At 36.2% G+C, this 20,526-nt stretch overlaps 1 protein-coding gene across 1 annotated transcript in view; it reads right to left on the reverse strand.

The window, feature by feature from the left end:
* Positions 1 to 20,526, reverse strand: part of LOC123564714 (uncharacterized) — a 135,326-nt gene that overhangs the window by 62,322 nt on the left and 52,478 nt on the right. The window contains exons 20-26 of the mRNA XM_053527499.1: positions 17,842 to 18,043; positions 17,030 to 17,118; positions 15,891 to 16,137; positions 14,864 to 14,952; positions 11,925 to 12,174; positions 9,539 to 9,621; positions 4,199 to 4,436 (exon numbers count right to left, since the gene is read on the reverse strand). Of these exons, the coding sequence (XP_053383474.1) occupies positions 4,199 to 4,436; positions 9,539 to 9,621; positions 11,925 to 12,174; positions 14,864 to 14,952; positions 15,891 to 16,137; positions 17,030 to 17,118; positions 17,842 to 18,043 (1,198 nt within the window). The remainder of the gene's footprint in view (positions 1 to 4,198; positions 4,437 to 9,538; positions 9,622 to 11,924; positions 12,175 to 14,863; positions 14,953 to 15,890; positions 16,138 to 17,029; positions 17,119 to 17,841; positions 18,044 to 20,526) is intronic.

A 20,526-nucleotide genomic window follows, 5' to 3' on the forward strand; every position in this document is an offset into this window, starting at 1 on the left:
GCAATAGGGATCATCTACTTGGCATGTCCAGTCATCCCGCTAAATTTCAACACTCTTGGCCTAGTGGTTCTCAAGTCACTGTTCAGGCTCCTGTGACCTTGACCTTTGATCAAGTGTATGAACAGGCCACTGTGACCTTGACCTTTAATAGACTGACCTCAAAATCAATAGGGGTCATCTACTCGGCATGTTCAATCATCCTATGAAGTTTCAACATTCTGGGTCAAGTGGTTCTCAAGTTATTGATCGGAACTGGTTATCAATGTTCAGGCCTCTGTGACCTTGACCTTTAACGAAGTGACCCCAAAAACAATAGGGGTCATTTACTCTGCATGAACAATCATCTTATGAAGTTTCAATATTCTGGGTCGAGAGGTTCTCATGTTATTGATTGGAAATGGTTTTCCATGTTCAGGCCCCTGTAGCCTTGACCTTTAATAGAGTGACCCTAAAATCGTTATGGGTCATCTACCCTGCATGACCAATCATCCTATGAAGTTTCATCATTCTGGGTCAAGTGGTTCTCAAGTTACTGACCGGAAACGGTTTTCAATGTTCAGGCCCCTGTGACCTTGACCTTTCACAGAGTGACCCCAAAATCATTAGGGGTCATCTACTCTGCATGACCAATCATCCTATTAAGTTTCAACATTCTGGGTCAAGTGGTTCTCAAGTTACTGACCAGAAATGGTTTTCAACGTTCAGGCCCCTGTGACCTTGACCTTTAATGGAGTGACCCCAAAATCGATAGGGGTCATCTACTTTGCATGTACAATCATCCTATGAAGTTTCAACATTCTGGGTCAAGTGGTTCTCTAGTTATTGATCGGAAATGGTTTTCCATGTTCAGGCCCCTGTGACCTTGACCTTTGATGGAGTGACCCCAAAATCAATAGGGGTCATCTACTCTTCATGACCAATCATCCTATGAAAATTCAACACTCTGGGTCAAGTGGTTCTCTAGTTATTGATCGGAAATGGTTTTCAATGTTCAGGCCCCTGTGACCTTGACCTTTGACAGAGTGACCCCAAAAACAATAGGGCTCGTCTACTCCAGCAGCCCTACAACCCTATGAAGTTTGAAGGTTCTAGGTCAAATGGTTCTCCAGTTATTGCTCGGAAATGAAGTGTGAGGTACGAACGGACGGAAGGACGGACAGACGGACGGACGGACAGGGCAAAAACAAGATGTCTCCTGGGGGAGACATAATAAGTTTCAAATCTATATGCCTTTTAGTAATAGCTGTATGTACTTGCACGCAAAACTTTAACCAGAATTTTCTAAGTCCAAAAGGGGGCATAATTTGGCCAAAATGAAGGTCAGAGTTATGGGACTTGGTGCTATCAACTAGTTTTATAACCCCGAAGACACATGTGAATTTTCAATTCAGTATCTGCATTAGTTTTGGAGATAGTAACTTGCATATAAAACTTTAACCAGAATTTTCTAAGTCCAAAAAGGGGCATAATTTGCTCAAAATACATGTTAGAGTTATGGAACTTGACCCAGTGAGGTTGGTAATTGACCTAGAAAAAGAATAAATAAGTTTCAAAGCTATATGCCTTTAAATGACAGCTGTATATACTTGCATGCAAAAACTTAACCAAGGTGTGACGCCGACGCCGACGCCAGGGTGAGTAGAATAGCTAGACTATTCTTTGAATAGTCGAGCTAACAAGAGCAGCGCAATGCGGAACAATTGTAATACACCCAAAGGCATGACCTTTGACCCCTAAGTGTGACCCTGACCTTGAAGCGAGCCATCCAGAACATGCGCTCTGCATATCGTCTCGATGTGAACATTTGTGTGAAGTTTCTTTGAAATTTAAAATCCTTCAAAGGGTTCAAGTGTTACAGAGGGAACACAAAATTGCTAACGGACGGACACAGGCATCATAACATAATACGCCCCTTCTGAGGTATGATAACAAGAGGACCATGATGGTCCTGAATCGCTCACCTCTTCCCACATGACCCAGTTTTGAGTATGACATCGTTTTTTCTATTATTTGACATAGTGACCTAGTTTTGAACTTGACCTAGGTATTATCAAGATAAAAATTCTGACCAATTTTCATGAAGATCCATTGAAAAATATGGTCTCTAGAGAGGTCACAAGGTTTTTCTATTATTTGACCTATTGACCTAGTTTTCGAAGGTACGTGACCCTGTTTTGAACTTTATCTAGATATCATCAAGGTGAACATTCTCACTAATTTTCATGAAGATCTCATGAAAAATATGGCCTCTAGAGAGGTCACAAGGTTTTTCTATTTTTATAACTACTGGCCTAGTTTTTGACCGCACGTGACCCAGTTTCTAAACTGACCTAGATATCATCAAGGTGAACATTCAGATCAATTTTCATGAAGATCCATTGAAAAATATGGCCTCTAGAGAGGTCAAAAGATTTTAATAATTTATGACCTACTGACCTAGTTTTTGACCGCAGTTGACCCAGTTTCAAACTTGACCTAGATATCATCAAGATGAACTATCAGACCAACTTTCATACAGATCCCATGAAAAGTATGGCCTCTAGAGAGGTCACTAGGTTTTTTTATTATTTGACCTACTGACCTAGTTTTTTAAGGCACGTGACCCAGTTTCAAACTTGATCTAGATATCATCAAGGTGAACATTCTGACCAATTTTTATGGAGATCCATTCACAAGTATGGCCTCTAGATAGGTCACAAGGTTTTTCTGTTTTTAGACCTACTGACCTAGTTTTTGACTGCACATGACCCTGTTTCGAACTTGACCTAGATATCATCAAGATGAACATTCAGACCAATTTTCATACAGATCCCATGAAAAATATGGCCTTTAGAGAGGTCACAAGGTTTTTCTATTATTTGACCTACTGACCTAGTTTTTGAGGGCATGTGACCCACTTTCGAACTTGACCTAGATATCATCAAGATGAACATTCTGACCAACTTTCATACAGATCCCATGAAAAATATGGCCTCTAGAGAGGTCACAAGGTTTTTCTATTATTTGACCTACTGACCTAGTTTTTGATGGCACGTGACCCACTTTCGAACTTGACCTAGACATCATGAAGATGAACATTCTGACCAATTTTCATGAAGATCTCATGAAATATGTGGCCTCTAGACAGGTCACAAGGTTTTTCTATTTTTAGACCTACTGACCTAGTTTTTGATGGCACGTGACCCAGTTTCGAACTTGACCTAGATATCATTAAGATGAACACTCAGACCAACTTTCATACAGATCCCATGAAAAATATGGCCTTTAGAGAGGTCACAAGGTTTTTCTATTATTTGACCTACTGACCTAGTTTTTGAAGGCACGTGACCCAGTTTCGAACTTGACCTAGATATCATCAAGGTGAACGTTCTGACCAATTTTCATGAAGATCTTGTAATTATATGGCCTCTAGAGAGGTCACAAGGTTTTTCTATTTTTAGACCTACTGACCTAGTTTTTGACCGCACGTGACCCAGTTTCGAACTTGACCTAGATATCATCCAGGTGAACATTCTGACCAATTTTCATGAAGATCTTTTGAAATATATGGCCTCTAGAGAGGTCACAAGGTTTTTCTATTTTTAGACCTACTGACCTAGTTTTTGATGGCACGTGACCCAGTTTCAAACTTGACCTAGATATCATCAAGATGAACATTCTGACCAACTTTCATAAAGATCCCATGAAAAATGTGACCTCTAGAGTGGTCACAAGCAAAAGTTTACGGACGGACGCACGCACGGACGACGGACACCGCGCGATCACAAAAGCTCACCTTGTCACTTTGTGACAGGTGAGCTAAAAATATGACGTGTAGAATAAAACCTTCTGGAATCACAGATATACAGCAAAACCAAATGTTCAGATCCTATTAGTTCCCTCTTATGGTATCACGCAAAGGTAAGGCAGTGGTTCCAATTCTTTTCACCCTCAAGTTGTCTCAGAACCAAATGGGTCATTGTATCACCCATACTTGTCTTATAAATTTTGAAAATACTAAACAAAACAAATTACATGTACTGAAATCTAATATCAAACAATGAAAAAATTGGAAGATGTCTGATAAAATGCTTGTGATGGCATACGTCTCTTTAAGTCTTTACAGTATGGGGAGACCAATGCACAGGAAACTGGAAAAGAGCATGTGTAATTGAAAACAGTTTATGGAAACAGAACTTAAAAAATATTCAATTCTTACCTTTCTTTTCACTGACTTGTTGAACAATGGGGAGAGAGTCATAAGGGGACATAACCTCGGAGATGGACAAAACTTTGTCACAAAGTCCAATATCTACACATATCTGGTGCGCATCAACTTTTTTCACAAGCAAATCAATAATTTTGCCACCATATTGTTCAATAATGCTATCACATTCTTGTTCAAATGCTTCAGGGACTTTTTTGCAGAAGCTTTCTACTTCCTTCTTTATTTCCTTCTGAAATGGAATAACAAACTTTACTAGTTGTTGTGTTGTTTTTTTTGCTTTAATTTCTTATGGGCTGCTATGTCATCTGATAATTTCATGTGACCAACATTTTGTGAAATTTAAAATCAGTCTAATAATGCAAGGTTTAATTTTCGTGTAAGCCATAATGTTCCTATATAAGTGGGCCATAAAGGCGTTGTTTTCCTCAACTGAGTAAAAAAGATTACCCAGATATCAAAACAACAAACATTAAGACTATGTTTCAAGTAGAGTAGGTAGAATGTGTTGACAAGGCTTTTAAAAGATTTTACATAGTGATCTACTTTCAACTTCCATGTGACCCAGTCTTTTGACAACTTGACCTATATTTCATCAAGCCAAACATTAGGAAATAGAGGATATTTTTTTGTTTTGAGTGAATATGGAATATATCTCACTTCTCAGAGATATATTCCATATTCACTCAAAACAAACAAATTTTCTTTTTATTTTATGCTTTTTTTTACGCTGAGATGTGCACTTTGCAACAAATTTTAATCTCAGCGCGGGAAACAGGCTCGCATAAACACACATGACGTCAGACGTGTTGTGACGTTAGAAAGAGGTACACAAAATAAAGTTCCATTTTATTTTATTTTTTGCTGCATTTATGAAATTCTCATTAAGTAAAATAATTTGAATCGAGAAATATACTATAATGAACAAAGTGCGACTACAATTTTCATCCTGTTTTAAGCAAATAATTTAAAATTCACACAATGTACAAGTAGATCGGAGCTGTATCTCTCACAGTGTGAAAATATAGACTCCATATTTTCACAGTGTGAGTGATGAGATATATTAAAAAATATTTAACTGATAGAATACAGTATTTCATTAGTTAGCATAAAATAAAAAGTTTTATATTATACTTGGTAGGAAGTGTGATAAAAAGGGTTTTATGCAGGTTAACCCAGCGATCTACAAAATGTTGCCTCCGGAGTGTTGAAAATGAGTTTCTTAAATTTTGAACATGTGATGCAATTTTTCACTCAATCTGTCCCAGCTTTGATTATAAGCTGTACTCTGTTAACCTCTACAGTGTTAATAAGCTTTTTCTATAACTTGACCCAGTGACCCAGTTTTAGATTAAACATGACCTAGTGGTTTTGCAGTCTGACCTAGATTTCATGAGGCCAAACATTTTGACCATTGAGTCTATGCTGATCATGTTGAAAATGTGGTCTTTAAAACATAGACAATGTTTTACTATAAACTGATCCATGGGCTTAATTTATAATCAGTATGATCTCTTTGTAACTAAACAAAATGATTTTATAAAGACAAACATGATGTCCAAATTTATTTATTATCATAGGCAAAGTCTGAATATTTCAAAGAAGCATTTAACTTAAAAGTTGTGGGTTATCTGGTGACTATAAAATGTAAAGAATTTCAAAGAGCAAAAGTATTGGTAAAATCACCGCGGGTGGTCATCAAGGCGGCTATATGCCCAGCAACAGAGTACTTGTGCTCTTGATACACATAAACATGTTAATTTTGTGTTTACATAAACTATATGTAGAAATTATTCATATTTTCAATATGAAATTTAGGTCCAGTATACCATTAAAACTTGTTGTAAGTATTGTACACAATAATTCATATACAACTAAAATCATCCAACTGTAGAATCATATACTTTTGTGGTATTGTTTTGTTTTTTTAAACAAGAGCACCGCCTACGGGTGCAATCGCTTGTCTGCAAGTGCTGGACAATATGTAAGAAAGGAATTACAGTTCAGATTTTCTAAGTACAAAAAGGGCCATTATTCTGACAAAATGCAGGTTAGAGTTATGGTTCTTGACCTACATTGTCATCGAACGATGGTAAACGAATGTGCAGAGTTTCAATGCTGTAGCTCTCATAGTTTTTGAGAAAAGGTGACCTAAACAAAAATTTTAACCAATAAACTCAAATTTTCTAAGTACAAAAAGCGCCATTATTCTGACAAAATGCAAATCAGAGTTATGGGTCTAGGCCTACGTAGTCCCCTAATGACAATAAACAAGTGTGCAATGTTTTAAAGCTGTAGCTCTTACAGTTTTTGAGAAAAGGTGAACTAAACAAAAATTTTAACCAATAAAACTCAAATTTTCTAAGTACAAAAAAAGCCATAATTCAAACAAAATGCAAACCAGAGTTATGGGTCTTGGCCTACATAGTCCCCTAATGATGACAAACAAGTGTGCAAGGTTTCAAAGCTGTAGCTTTTACAGTTTTTGAGAAATGGCAAAATTTTAACCAATGCTGACGCATACGATAAAGTGACAACACCTTGTACATTTTTCAACAAGAGGGTCATGATGACCCTGGTTCGCTCACCTGAGTAATATGAGCTACATGTTTCAAATGTCAAACTGATGATAAAATATCAAGAAAGTCAGTAGGTCACATTCATGGTCAATGAAATTCAGTTTTACGATTTGAGCAAAACTGTGTATGTCATCAAAACTTCAAGGCTGTATCTTAAAAAACAAGAAAGTAGGTCAGTAGGTCAAGGTCACAGTCAAGTGGCATCATATTACTTGGGGTCATCAGGTAATTATAATTAAACAGTCTTGGAAATAGGATCAGATGATTTTTTAAGTATTTTTCCTATATAACTCACATAATAAGTAAGTGACCCCAGGGCGGGGCCCTTTTTAATCCCAGGGGCATAATTTGAACAATTTTGGTAGAGGACTACTAGACAATGCATCACACCAAATATCAAAAGCCTAGGTCGTATGGTTTCAGACAGGAAGATTTTTAAAGCTTTTTCCTATGTAAGTCTATATAAAACTTGGGACCCCCAGGGCAGGGCCTCTTTTCACCCAAGGGGTATAATTTGAACAATTTTGGTTGAGAACCATAAGACAATGCTACAAACCAAATATCAAAGGTCTAAGTGTTGTGGTTTCAGACAAGAAGATTTTAAAACTTTTTTTCCTATATAAGTCTATGTAAAACTTGGGACCCCTGGGGCGGGGCCATATTTGATCCTAGGGGGATAATTTGAATAATCTTGGTAGAGGACCACTAGATGATGCTACATACCAAATATCAAAGCCCTAGGCCATGTGGTTTTGTACAAGAAGATTTTCAAAGTTTTCCCTATATAAGTCTATATAAACCATGTGATCCCTGGGACGGGGCCATATTTGACCCTAGGGGTATAATTTGAACAATCTTGGTAGAGGACCACTAGATGATGCTACATACCAAATATCAAAGCCCTAGGCCATGTGGTTTTGTACAAGAAGATTTTCAAAGCTTTTCCTATATAAGTCTATATAAACCATGTGACCCCCGGGGCAGGGCCATATTTGACCCTAGGGGGATAATTTGAAAAATTTTGGTAGAGGACCACTAGATGATGCTACACACCAAATATCTAAGCTCTAGAACTTCTGGTTTTTGAGAAGAAGATTTTTGGCATGGCAACCAGAGTTCTGCACGGAATTCAATTCTTTGAACAATTTTGAAAGGGGGCCACCCAAGGATAATTCCTGTGAAGTTTGGTATAATTCTCCCCAGTGGTTTTCAAGAAGAAGATTTTTTTTAGAAATTGTTGACGGACTACGCACGACGGACATCAAGCGGTCACAATAGCTCACCTTGTCACTTCGTGACAGGTGAGCTAAAAATCAGACGAGCTAAGAAATTGGAATTGAAGCATGTAGAAGAATATCTTCTAAAACAATATTTGACCCATACAACTTCTAAAGGGAATTCTGATCCTTACACATGGTGATACTTATTTTGGCCCATACATCTTCTAAACAACTTTTTGTATGATACATATTTCAATCTATACATACATGTATTCTAAAGGATCTTTTTTCTAAAGGATATATTTATCAATATATATATATTCTAAAGGCTTTTAGTGATACATATTTTGACTGATAAATATTCTTAAAAGATTTTTTTTCTGGATATGTAACCCATACATATTCTAAAAGTACTTTTTATGACACATAATTTTGATTGATAAATATTCTAAAGGGTTTTTAGCCATATCGTATTTTGATCCTTATATATTCAAAAGGATTTTTGTGATATATATATTTTTGTATGATCCATACATATTCCATTACATAATTATGTGCATCCATTAATATTCTTAAATGGCTTCTTGCAATATAAATTTGAATCTATAAAACGGCTTAAAGGCTTTATTGTTACATCAGCCACTGCATTGTTTAATATACAGCTTCTGTAAGAATACTGTGAAATATTTAAATTTCACTGGCATAAAATGTTAATTTAAAAATCTATTTTTAGACGACCTTGATTCATAGATTTTTCAATTTTTATAGGAAAATTATCAAAATTTTTACTTATTCTTTGAAATTTAATTTTGTAAATAAACTCAACCATGAAATCAATCAAAAACTAGAGCTGGTTTTGAGAAAAGTGCATGTCTCCCACAACTGCCTAATCATCTAAATAGTAAGTCAGTCTTTATATACTGTTTACTCACTACACATATTCCTTTGAGGAGTAAAAAGGCTGATTTTGGGTAATTCAAGGGCCATAATTCTGAAGTGCCTAGGGCGATGTGGCTACTTAATGAACTTGGCCGAGGAGTTATGGTCAAAAACATTTGGTTCAAGTTTGGTGAAGATCGGATGAGAACTGTTTGACTTAGAGCGCGGACATGAGTAAAAAGGCTGATTTTTGGTAATTCAAGGGCCATAATTCCCAAGTGCCTGGGCTGATTTGGCTAGTTATCAATCTTGGCCAAGGACTTATGATCAAACACATTTTGTTCAAGTTTGGTGAAGATCGGATGAAAAATGTTCCACTTAGAGCGCAGACAAGAGTAAAAAGGCCGATTTTCGTTAATTCAAGGGCCATAATTCCGAAGTGCCTGAGCCAATTTCTTGGCCAAGGACTTATGGTCAAACACATTTTGTTCAAGTTTGGTGAAGATCAGATGAGAAATGTTCGACTTAGAGTGCGGACAAGATTTGTGACAGACAGACACACACACACAGACAGGAGTAAATCAATATGTCTCCCACACAACTGTGTGGTAGGAGACATAATTAATCTCCCACAAATATTGAAGACTGTACAGTACCTTTGTGGCATTTTCACTGATAAAGGACTTCAACATTTTGATACCTTCATCACACAGTTCACATTTTTCATCAGATTTCACAACTGAAACAGAAAATCAAAATTTTATTCCATTCTCTACTACATATGCTATTCCTACAGCTAACACAATTATTCATATCAGTCCAAATATACTGACAATTTTGTTAAAGTTTTAGGTGGAAGTTCCTAAAAAGAGGGCTGACACTGATATTTTTCAAAACAGTTTGAAAAAAAAAATGGATAATTTGTGTCTGAAAATGAAGGGAGTCTGAAAAATTAGGATCATACTTTCAAAATAGCCATATCTCGTGATATTAAACCATACTGCTTAAAACAATTTCTGAATTAAACGGGGTAGGTGATTAACATGAACAAGAGCAATGCTTGACTATTCAAAAGCCTTTCACTAAAATTAGCTACAAAAATGAATATAGAAAGCCAAAAGGGCCATAACTGCATTACAACAGAAGTCAGTTATGAAACATGTGCACTGCATGTCAGATCATCACATAAACAAGCACTCTCGACTTTGCTCCAAGCTTGACTCTGAATTAGAGCTTTGCCAGTAAAAGGGGCTTAACTCTGTCAAAATTCAAATCAGAGTTATGGGATTGTTTCTTTTGGTGAAGTCTTTGATATTAATAACTATTTTAAGTTTCAAGTCAATAGCTCTGGAAGTAACGAAGATATCAGACGTTACATAAAACTTTAACCAAAAAAGGGGCATAACTCTGTCAAAATTCAATCAGAGTTACGGAGATTGTTTCTCCTAGTGTAGACTTTGACAGTTAACAACTATTTTAAGTTTCAAGTCAAAAGCTATGACGGTAACAGAGATATTTGACTTTATCAAAAAACTTTAACCAAAAAATTCTTATTTAACAAGAGCTGTCACTAATGGTGACAAATGCCCCCGCCTTGACCTTTGACCTTGTGACCCCAATGTCAATAGGGGTCGTGTACTCAATAAGTACTATTCGCATGTGAAGTTTGAAGGTCCCGGGTGCAGTGGTTCGCGAGTAAAGTGATCATTTGACCCAAGTTTTATGAAAATCCTTCAAGAGGTTTAGGAGATACAGAGCTCAAACCTTTGGCCTTGAGTTGTGACCTTGACCTTGAGCTGACATGACTGACTCATGAGTTCTTGATGAGGTGATCATTTAACCCAAGTTTCATGAAAATCCTTCAAGGGGTTTAGCAGATACAGAGCGGACACAAAATGGAAGGCTCAAACCTTGGATGCTAACTTGTGACCTTGACCATGAGCTGGCATAGCTGACTCACGAGTTCTGCACATCATCTTGATGAGGTGATCATTTGACCCAAGTTTCATGAAAATCCTTCAAGAGGTTTAGGAGAAACAGAGCAGACACAAAATGGAAGACAAACCTTTGACCTTGACCAACATTCATTCAAGGGATTTAGGAGATACAGAGCGGACATGAAATTGAAGGCTAAAACTTTTGACCTTGAGTTGTGACCTTGAGCCGACATGGCTGACTCATGAGTTTTGCTCATCATCTTGATGAGGTGATCATTTGACCTAAGTTTCATGAAAATCCTTCAAGGGGTTTAGGAGATATGAAGCGGACATGAAAGTGTTACGAACGGACAGACGGAGACCATTCCTATAACCCGCCACCACTCGTGGCAGGGGATTAAAAACTACAACAACAGCCTATTGGAGGTAACTGGGTATGTTATTTTCATTCTCAAATAATATGCTGGGACTTTGAACTTTGGCTGAACCAATGACCACAAAAATAATAGGGGTCATCAAACATATATCTGTAGGTCCAAAGTTTCTCCAGTTAAACATCTAAAACCTCTTAAAGACAAAAGCTATCATTCTGCAAGTATTTTTTTATTCTTTGGAAACCGTTGTCAGTCTTGAAGTCACTGTAATCTTAACCTTTGTCCTACTTTTCTGGACACAGTAGGGGAAATTCAGTAACCATAGGCAATCGGCCTTTCCAGTTATTGACTGGAAATCAAACAATCTGACAATCAACATGAAAGAAACCATACCAATTCTTCCTCAAATGGGGCCAAATTTTGTTACATCTCATCTGAGGATACTTCTAATCATAATAAGAATGTTCTACACAAATGAGCCGCGCTATGAGAAAACCAACATAGTGCATTTGCGACCAGCACGCATCCACGCAGTCTAGTCAGGATGTATGCTGTTCGCTCACGGTTTCTCTAACTGCAATAGGCTTTAAAAGCGAACAGCATAGATCCTGACCAGACTGCATGGATGCGTGGGCTGGTCTGGATCAATGCTGGTTGCAAATGCACTATATTGGTTTTCTCATGGCTTGGCTCAAATATTACTTTCAAACTGGAATGTACAGCAACTCTACCTTTTTTGCTCTCCAGTGGTTGTACAAGTGGAAGAGTATCATAAGGGGACATAGCCACAGACACTGCAGATGTCTGTTTCCTTACAGCCTGGCAGAGGCCAACTTTGGTACAAATTTCAGTGGCATTCAATTCGCTATCAATAAACTCAATAATCTTCTTTCCGTATTGTTTCACAACATCCTGACATAAGTCTGTAACTTCTGACGGAAGATAACTGCAAACTGTTTCCAGGGCCTTTTTTATTTCTTCCTGCAAATACAAAGTAATCATCTACTGTAAAATCATTTAATTTCGTGGGCATGAAATTTCGCGGTTTTGGTCAAAACGTCAATTTCGTGGGGATATGAATTTGTGGATTTCAACTTTTGAACATAAAATTAATGGGAATTTTACTTGTTCGTTGGGATTTAATTTCGTGGATTAACTCAACCACGAAAATTAGTCCCCCACGAAAATTAATGATTTCACAGTATTTCATGTAACCAGAAAACTATCATGGTGTTTAAGAGGACAGCAAGGACTGAATATTCAAAAACCTTGTAACAAAAAATGAATACATTGACATTCACTGGTATAAAATGGGATTCTTTTTTGTTTATACTTGAATATGAGTCGCTGATGCACTTCATAATATGAGTCATAAAATTTCCCTCCTTCTGATAAAATGACATAGCAGCTAACATATAACAAGAGCTGTCACAGGAGACAGCACGCTCGACTATTTTTATGCTGGATAGTGAAACTGGGCACATCTGAGGAAACTGGAGCTGTCACTGGAGTGTTTAATGACTCCAATGGTGGATGAAGATATTGCACAATAGCTTGAGTCTGTGTCAAACATATTAAGTAATAAGAGAGATAAAGATAAAGTGTATCAAAACACTAAATAAAGTAAAATTCTAAGCAAAAAGGGGGTATAATTCATAAAATATTGGTGCAAGAGTTATGCACCTTGTGTCATATGATATGGAACAACTTCAAGTTTGAATCAAATCCATTTAGTAATAACTAAGATATAGTTAAAATTCATCAAAATTAACCTTAAATTCTAAGTAAAACAGGGGCTTAGGGACGATTTGCGCATTGGGGCAGTGGAGGGGGTGAGTCTGGGATCCCTCCCATCAACAGGGTCCGGAAAATTTTGCATATAGCTAGAATGAATGGTGCAATCTGGCAACTTCTTGGACTGCTCATGCAGTAGCTGTTAAACTTACACGTTTATTTAGAGTTTTCACCCATAATTACAGTTTAGTGTGTTTAAACACTGTAATGGCAGTACGATGTTAGATACGGACAATGTCTTGCCAGGGTAGAACCAGTAATGTCTATGTAGGGGATCGAGCACAAGACCCTGACTTAAAGGGGTAATCCAATCCTTATTCAATTTTAGTCGTTAAATGGCATTATAAAAGTAAAATGCAATTCACTGTTTTCTTCCAGAAATAAACACTAATTATATACTCGTATGTTTATATATTTTAATTTCATTACATAATTTATCGCACACAATGTACAACATATATGTAGAACATCATCAGCACCAATGGGGCATAAATTGAACAATCTTATTAGACGACCATAAGGCAATGCTACATACCAAATATCAAAAGCCTAGGTCTTGTGGTTTCAGACAAGAAGATTTTTAAAGTTTTTTCCTATTAAGTCTATATAAACCATGTGTCCCCCGGGGCAGGACCATATTTGACCCTAGGGGAATAATTTGAACAATCTTGGTAGAGAACCATTATATGATGCTACATACCAAATATCAAAGCCTTAGGCCTTGTGGTTTTGGACAAGAAGATTTTTTAAGTTTTTCCTTTCGGTTGCCATGGCAACCAGAGTTCTGCTTGGAATTAAATTCTTTGGAAATTTTGAAAGGGGGCCACCCAAGGATCAATCCTGTGAAGTTTGGTGTAATTCTGCCCAGTGGTTTTCAAGAAGATTTTTTTAGGAATTGTTGACAGACACACGACGCACTACGGACATTGAGTGGTCACAAAAGCTCACCATGAGCCTTTGGCTCAGTTGAGCTAAAAAGGGATCTGCCAAATAAAAACAAGAGCACTGCAATGCAGAGCAATATACACAAAGCAGTCATATATGACCACTGACCCCTAAGTGTGACCTTGACCTTGAAGCGAGTCACCCGAAACATGCACTCTGCACGTCATTTCGGTGTGGTGAACAATTGTGTCAAGTTTCTTTGAAATCCTTCAAGGGGTTCAAGAGTTACAGAGCGGACACGAAATTGATAACGGACGGACGGACAGACAATGAGCGATCACAACAGCTCACCCTGAACCTTTGGCTCAGGGAGCTAAAAATGCTCACTTTGAGCACTTTGTGTTAATATGCTAATGAGAAAACCAGAAGTTATTACGACTTAAATTGGTACAAATTTTGCCATAATAACTACAAGTTTAGACTGTTCTATTTTGAATTCTTCTCTATTTTGGAAATAAAAAAAACTTATATAAAGAAACGTTAAAGAATAATGCTCCTATGGCTACAGAAATCTGTATTAAATTTCAGAGGTATAACAAGTTAAATTAAGGCAAATGAACATAGAATATTTAAGACTTAGTCTTAAAAGTTTAAGTTAATCAAACTTTTTAGACCAAATACAATGATACACATTGGTCCTGGGTCAAAGGTTATTAGTCTGAAGACTGGTTATCTGACTACAGTCATAAAACTGCTCAATGGACTTGTTCTCAAACATATTCATAAATATCAAGAAACTCTTATGACATTTTTATTTTAAGGCAAAAATGTGTACTAAGTATTGGAAAAATCATTATTTGGCTGAAGAAATTTTGAGAAAATGTATCTTTAAACAATAACAGCATGCATGAATTTTTTTATTAATAGATTCATCTACTATGCTGCTGGAATGAAACAGGGATATATCATTCCTGATATAAACCAAACATACCTCAGTTTGATTGTTTCTCAACATAAACTTGAGCATTATAACCACTGTATCACATACTTTACACTCCTCTGATGGTATGCTCACAGCAGCTGAAACAGTAAACATACACATATAATAAAGGTGTTTTTGTTTTTGTTTTTGTTTTTTAACAAGTTGTGTAATATGTGACCTTGATCATACAAGTTCATACATCTGTCATGCATTCTGTTGCCAGTAACTTATATTTCCATTTGGCATTTTGCAGGCTATGTAATCCACACTGACCAGTCCTTTAAATATAGTCTTAATGCTGATCACAAAGCAAGGAATGACCAGGCCAGGGATCAAACTCTATAATGAACTTGTCCATCTTCCAATTTGGACAGTACCATTTACTGTTAAAAGGGGTGCATACCAAAAAGATACTGGCTGAATAGCAAACAGTGCAGATCATGATCAGACTGCATGGATGTGCAGGCTGAACATGATCTACACTGGTCGCAAAGGCAGAACCAATCGTGTCCAGCATAGTAAGGGTATAATCACCAGTACTTTGCAAGTAAGCAAAATATATCAAAGTCTAAAATAGATGTAAGCATGTCTTTGATAAATAAAAATAGGAACTATTGAATATAAAATAACTCCCCCAAAATACTGATAATACTGCAAAACCATTCAATTTTATAGCTGCATAAAAGTTTGTGATTTCAACCCACTGTCAACATGGAAACAGGAATTTATAGATTTTCAAATTTTAAAGTAGAATAATTAGAAATTCAAAATTTTTTTTGCAATTGATGCAAAGAAGAGAATTAGTCACATATGGATATTAACACCTCCAGAGTGTAGGAATACAATTCGTGTAAATAAATCTATGACAAAATACATATTACACAGTCAACTTCAACTTACATTAAACATAAACATTCAGGATTCACTTATTTAAATATTTTTTACTACACTGTATACCACAGAACTATATTTTTGATGGATCACTGACCTTGTTCAGAAAAATATAAAACTTTTTTTTTTTCAAAAATATACAAACCTTTTTTGTTCTCCAATGACTTGCCCAGTGGAAGAGTATCATAAGGGGACATAATCACTGACACAACTGGTGTCTGTTTCTTTACTGCCTTACAAAGGCCTACTTTATCACATATTTCTTTGGCGTTCAATTCACTGTCAATCCAAGCAATGATCTTGTCTCCATATGCTGCTATGAGACTCTGACATACTGGAGTTAGGTCAGGGACATACTTGCAAAGTGCATTCAGGCCCATTTCAAGCTCAGCCTAAAAAATACAAATTAAATGAGCTGTGCCATGAGAAAACCAACATAGTCGCTTTGCGACCAGCATGGATCCAGACCAGCCTGCGCATCCGCACAGTGTGGTCAGGATCCATGCTGTTTGCTAACGGTTTCTCTAATTGCAAATTAGGCTTTGAAAGCGAACAGCATGGATCCTGACCAGACGCGCGCAGGCTGGTCTGGATTCATGCTGGTCGCAAAGCCACAATGTTGGTTTTCTCATGGTGAGGCTCAAATGGAGATGAGATCAAAATTCAATCAATATACTTTTCTCTAGCAGACGGATGGCTATAATATAATGAAACAAAAGACTAACAAAATGTATTCAAGCAGACGGTGCAGGTGTGTGGCGAATTGGGGCATTCAGTGCAGTGGAGTAAGAATATCATTTATCTGGACAGTATTTCCAACTTCCATGTGAAAGCACACAGCTATTATCATCATTGACACCTAACACAGAACACAAGCTCGGAACTTTTACATTTTTTACTTTTTTATCATTTTTTTTTGTACAAAGCCCAACTTCCAACCACTGATATCTACATTTGTTTGGTAATGAAACACTATAAATATTTTTGATGGTACATATAAAAGAAGTCTGAGCCTTTGACATTAGACTTCTGAAAAGGTACTGGTAATGTTGTAAAATAAAATAACAAACAGTGTGATGTCATTTTAATAATTCTGCTAAATGGAATGTGACTTAAGTAGGCAAAAGTAGCTAAATATGTCATATAATACATTACAATTATCTTAAGTGAAACAGTTATACATGTATACTAATCATCAATATTATATCAATACTCATAAGTGACACACTAGTACACTTTGAAATATTTTTTCAAAAATTACATGTTTAAAAAGAACAAACTTACTCTTGTAGCTTTCATTGCCAAGTAAGATTTCAACACAGTAACAGCTGTATCACAAAAATCACACTTTACTGAAGGTCCTTTCACAGAAGCTGAAACAGAATGGACAAGATCACATTACAAATAAGAAAAGTTTCATTACCTACACTTCTGTACATCAGTTGTGTGACCTTTACAAAATACTGACTGTATTCCCTTGTATAAATTTTCCCCACCCAACCCTTATTATGCTAAACACGACTGATCTGCGCTGGTTGCCATTCAGTCAGTATTTTTTGGTAACCCCTTTTTAACTAAGTATTCTTCAATGATTTGACTTAGTAACCTGGTTTTTCACTCTAGTGATCAAGTTTCAAACTGATACCAGATTTTATACAGGCAAACATTCTGACAAGTATCATGATGATCAAATGGAAAATGTGGCCTCTGGAGTGATATAACAAGTTTTCCTATGATTTAACCTAGCGTAAACAAGGTTTTTCAATGGTTTGACCTAAATTTCATAGAGACAAACATTCTGGCAAAGTTTTATGAAGATCAGGTAGAAAATGTGGCCTCTAGAGTGTTAACAAAGTTTTTCTATGATTTGACCTAGTGATCTAGTTCAAGACCTTTGGAGACTCAGTTTTAAACCTGACCTAGATTTCAAACAAATAATCGAACCATTTTGAAATGGTTAGAGGGTTTGTCTGAGAATGGGAGCTCTTCTGCAGATGGCAAATCAAATAACCTAACTCAAAGTTGTGCTACATTAACAATAACACCATAATAATGTACATACTTATATAGAAAGAACAATAGGTATGTATACTCACGAAGGTTCTCAGGGATTGGTTTGGTCATATAAGGTACATGGCTTTCAGTGCATGCACCTGCAAGTTCACACAGACTCTTTGGGTTAGTCTTTAGCAGATCAATGACAATCGGTCCATACTGGTCAAGATATGTCAGACATGTTGCCGAGAAATTGCCAGGAAACATCTGACATACTGCTCTCAATTCTTTGAGTATGTCCTCCTGTATAATATACAAAGATATAGGAAATGTGAAATCATTATTCATGAGGGACTATTTTTGATCATTTTGTGGCAACATCAGTCCTTAGAATAAAAGTTGTTCTGAATGTTTACATCTTTGAAATACTTCCAAATGAAGTCATAAAACCAGATTCAAGCTTTGATTACATAAAAAATCTAGAGCTGCTTTTGAGAAAAGCGCATGTCTCACACAACTGCTTTATCTTCTAAACAGAAAGTCAGTCCCTACATAATGTTTAAATTATAACTCACTACAGACTATTAATGCTTTTGAAGAGTAAAAAGGCTGATTTTGGGAAATTCAAGGGCTATAATTCTCAAGTGCCTTGGGCGATTTGGCTAGTTAATGAACTCTGCCGAGGAGTTATGGTCAAAAACATTTGGTTCGAGTTTGGTGAAGATCGGATGAGAACTGTTTGACTTAAGAGCATGGACAAGAATAAAAGGCCAATTTTCTGTAATTCAAGGGCCATAATTCTGAAGTGCCTGGGCCGATTTGGCTAGTTATCGAACTTGGCCGAGGACTTATGGTCAAACTCATTTTGTTCAAGTTTGGTGAAGATCGGATGAGAAATGTTCAACAAGATGTGCGGACAAGATTTGTGACAGACAGACACACACACACACACAAACAGACAGGAGTAAATCAATATGTCTCCCACACCACTGTGTGGTGGTAGATATACATATTCTATTGATGGTAAAAATATCTCAAAGTGAAGTACAAGGACCTAAACAATATTATTATTAGACAACATTTACAGCTGTAAGCAGTTTCACTAAAGTTCTTAAATTGTAGCATTATTTTTCCATTGACCATTATATATATTTTGAGAGGTGCAATTTTTTCACATCTGTCTAGCAAAAACATCCTGCACAAGTCCCCATCATTTTAAAGGCTGAGTATCCTTACTACTCCATTCTGCTTTCGAAAAATCAGGATTAAATAAAATTCTGCACTGAAGAAAGCAGCATCAAAGTTAAAATCCTTCACCTACCCAACCATTGGCAAAATCTAACAATTAATATGCTTCAAACCCAAAATTGTAGATGATTATACATTATCAGTGAAAATTTCCATGCTGTTTAATCAGGACAAATGGTGTCACCCCAGTATTGAGTTACTTCCAGGTCATGGTGTCCTAGGATTCAGTAGTTCTTTGAAATTGTTAAGTCTCCAATCTGAAGCCGTTCCTATTCAACTGGTTAAATTCCGAACGTATTTATTGACAGTGAGTAAATTTTGTGTCATTTCAATGTCATTAACAATTGCTTTGTCTGTTTTCTGCAGGACTACATTTTTGTGCGGAAGGATTAAAACAGTACTCCAGACCAGACGGCTTTGACAGATGTGTTTGAAAATTTGGAAAGTGATTGTAAACATTGAAGTGTAGCAAAAAAACTTCATTGTTCATGACAGTTGTTTTCTAGTCTGATTGACTTGGGTAGTGTGAAACTTAAGAAATACAGAGCTGTCATTGCTGTAATTTTGTTGTGAAATACACAATATATGTCCAAAAATGCTTGTTCTACTATACAGCAAAGAAGGAGAGATGATATTGTTGCTAAAATTTGTTTCAGATGGAACCAAAATTGGCAATTTACTTCACAAGTATGTGCTCTCCTATGCCAGTTTTAGATTCTTTTGTCTTTAATGTAACTGATGACATAAAAACCAAACACATTTTTTCGGAAACAACAATTGGCATCAGAATTTACATGTGGTCAAATGAAAATTGCCAGCTGCAATTACGGGTCTACTTCCTTGATTAAACAAATCTGTTGCTTTGTCGAAATTTTACAAGTTTAATCACTTCGAAAGAAATTAGTCAGCATATTAATAACACAGGAATTGCAATGGTCATTTTAACAGAGTCTGTTAACATATGCAGATTTAGCTAATTTTGTAGCATTGCTAGGATAGGAGGACATGTAATAAACTAAAAATTTTGTCGGCATTCATGAATCATTTATACATGATGCCTTTAGGTTATTCTTAATCATAACTACCATAATGAAATTAAGAACTACCTCAGTACCTTGGTGTGTATTTAACACGTGAAGACAAAAAACGTGACATCAACTTATATAATGTGCACTGTTGATATCATTTTTCCCTCTATTTTTTTATGTAATTGGAAATTTATATTGAAATTATCATTCAATTATCAACGGTACTGCAAATGTTGATAATTAATGTATTTAACTGAACAAGCATGATACAAAATCACGATACAGATGAAACTGATACAAATGTAACACGTATTATCTAAACAATTATCACTGGCAATCAAAACAAGACAGCTCCCTTGGTCTTGTCAATCACCTGAGAAAGAAAGGTTAAACTTCACAATGGTTTAAGAGCAGATGAAATATTTCTAGACTGACTTTTTTTTTTTTAATTTCCAGTTTTATATATCTTTGACAATGCACAATTAGAAAGTAATACTCATTATTCTTGGA

This window comes from Mercenaria mercenaria, chromosome 2 (assembly GCF_021730395.1).
Source record: "Mercenaria mercenaria strain notata chromosome 2, MADL_Memer_1, whole genome shotgun sequence".
Taxonomy (NCBI): Eukaryota; Metazoa; Mollusca; class Bivalvia; order Venerida; family Veneridae; genus Mercenaria; species Mercenaria mercenaria.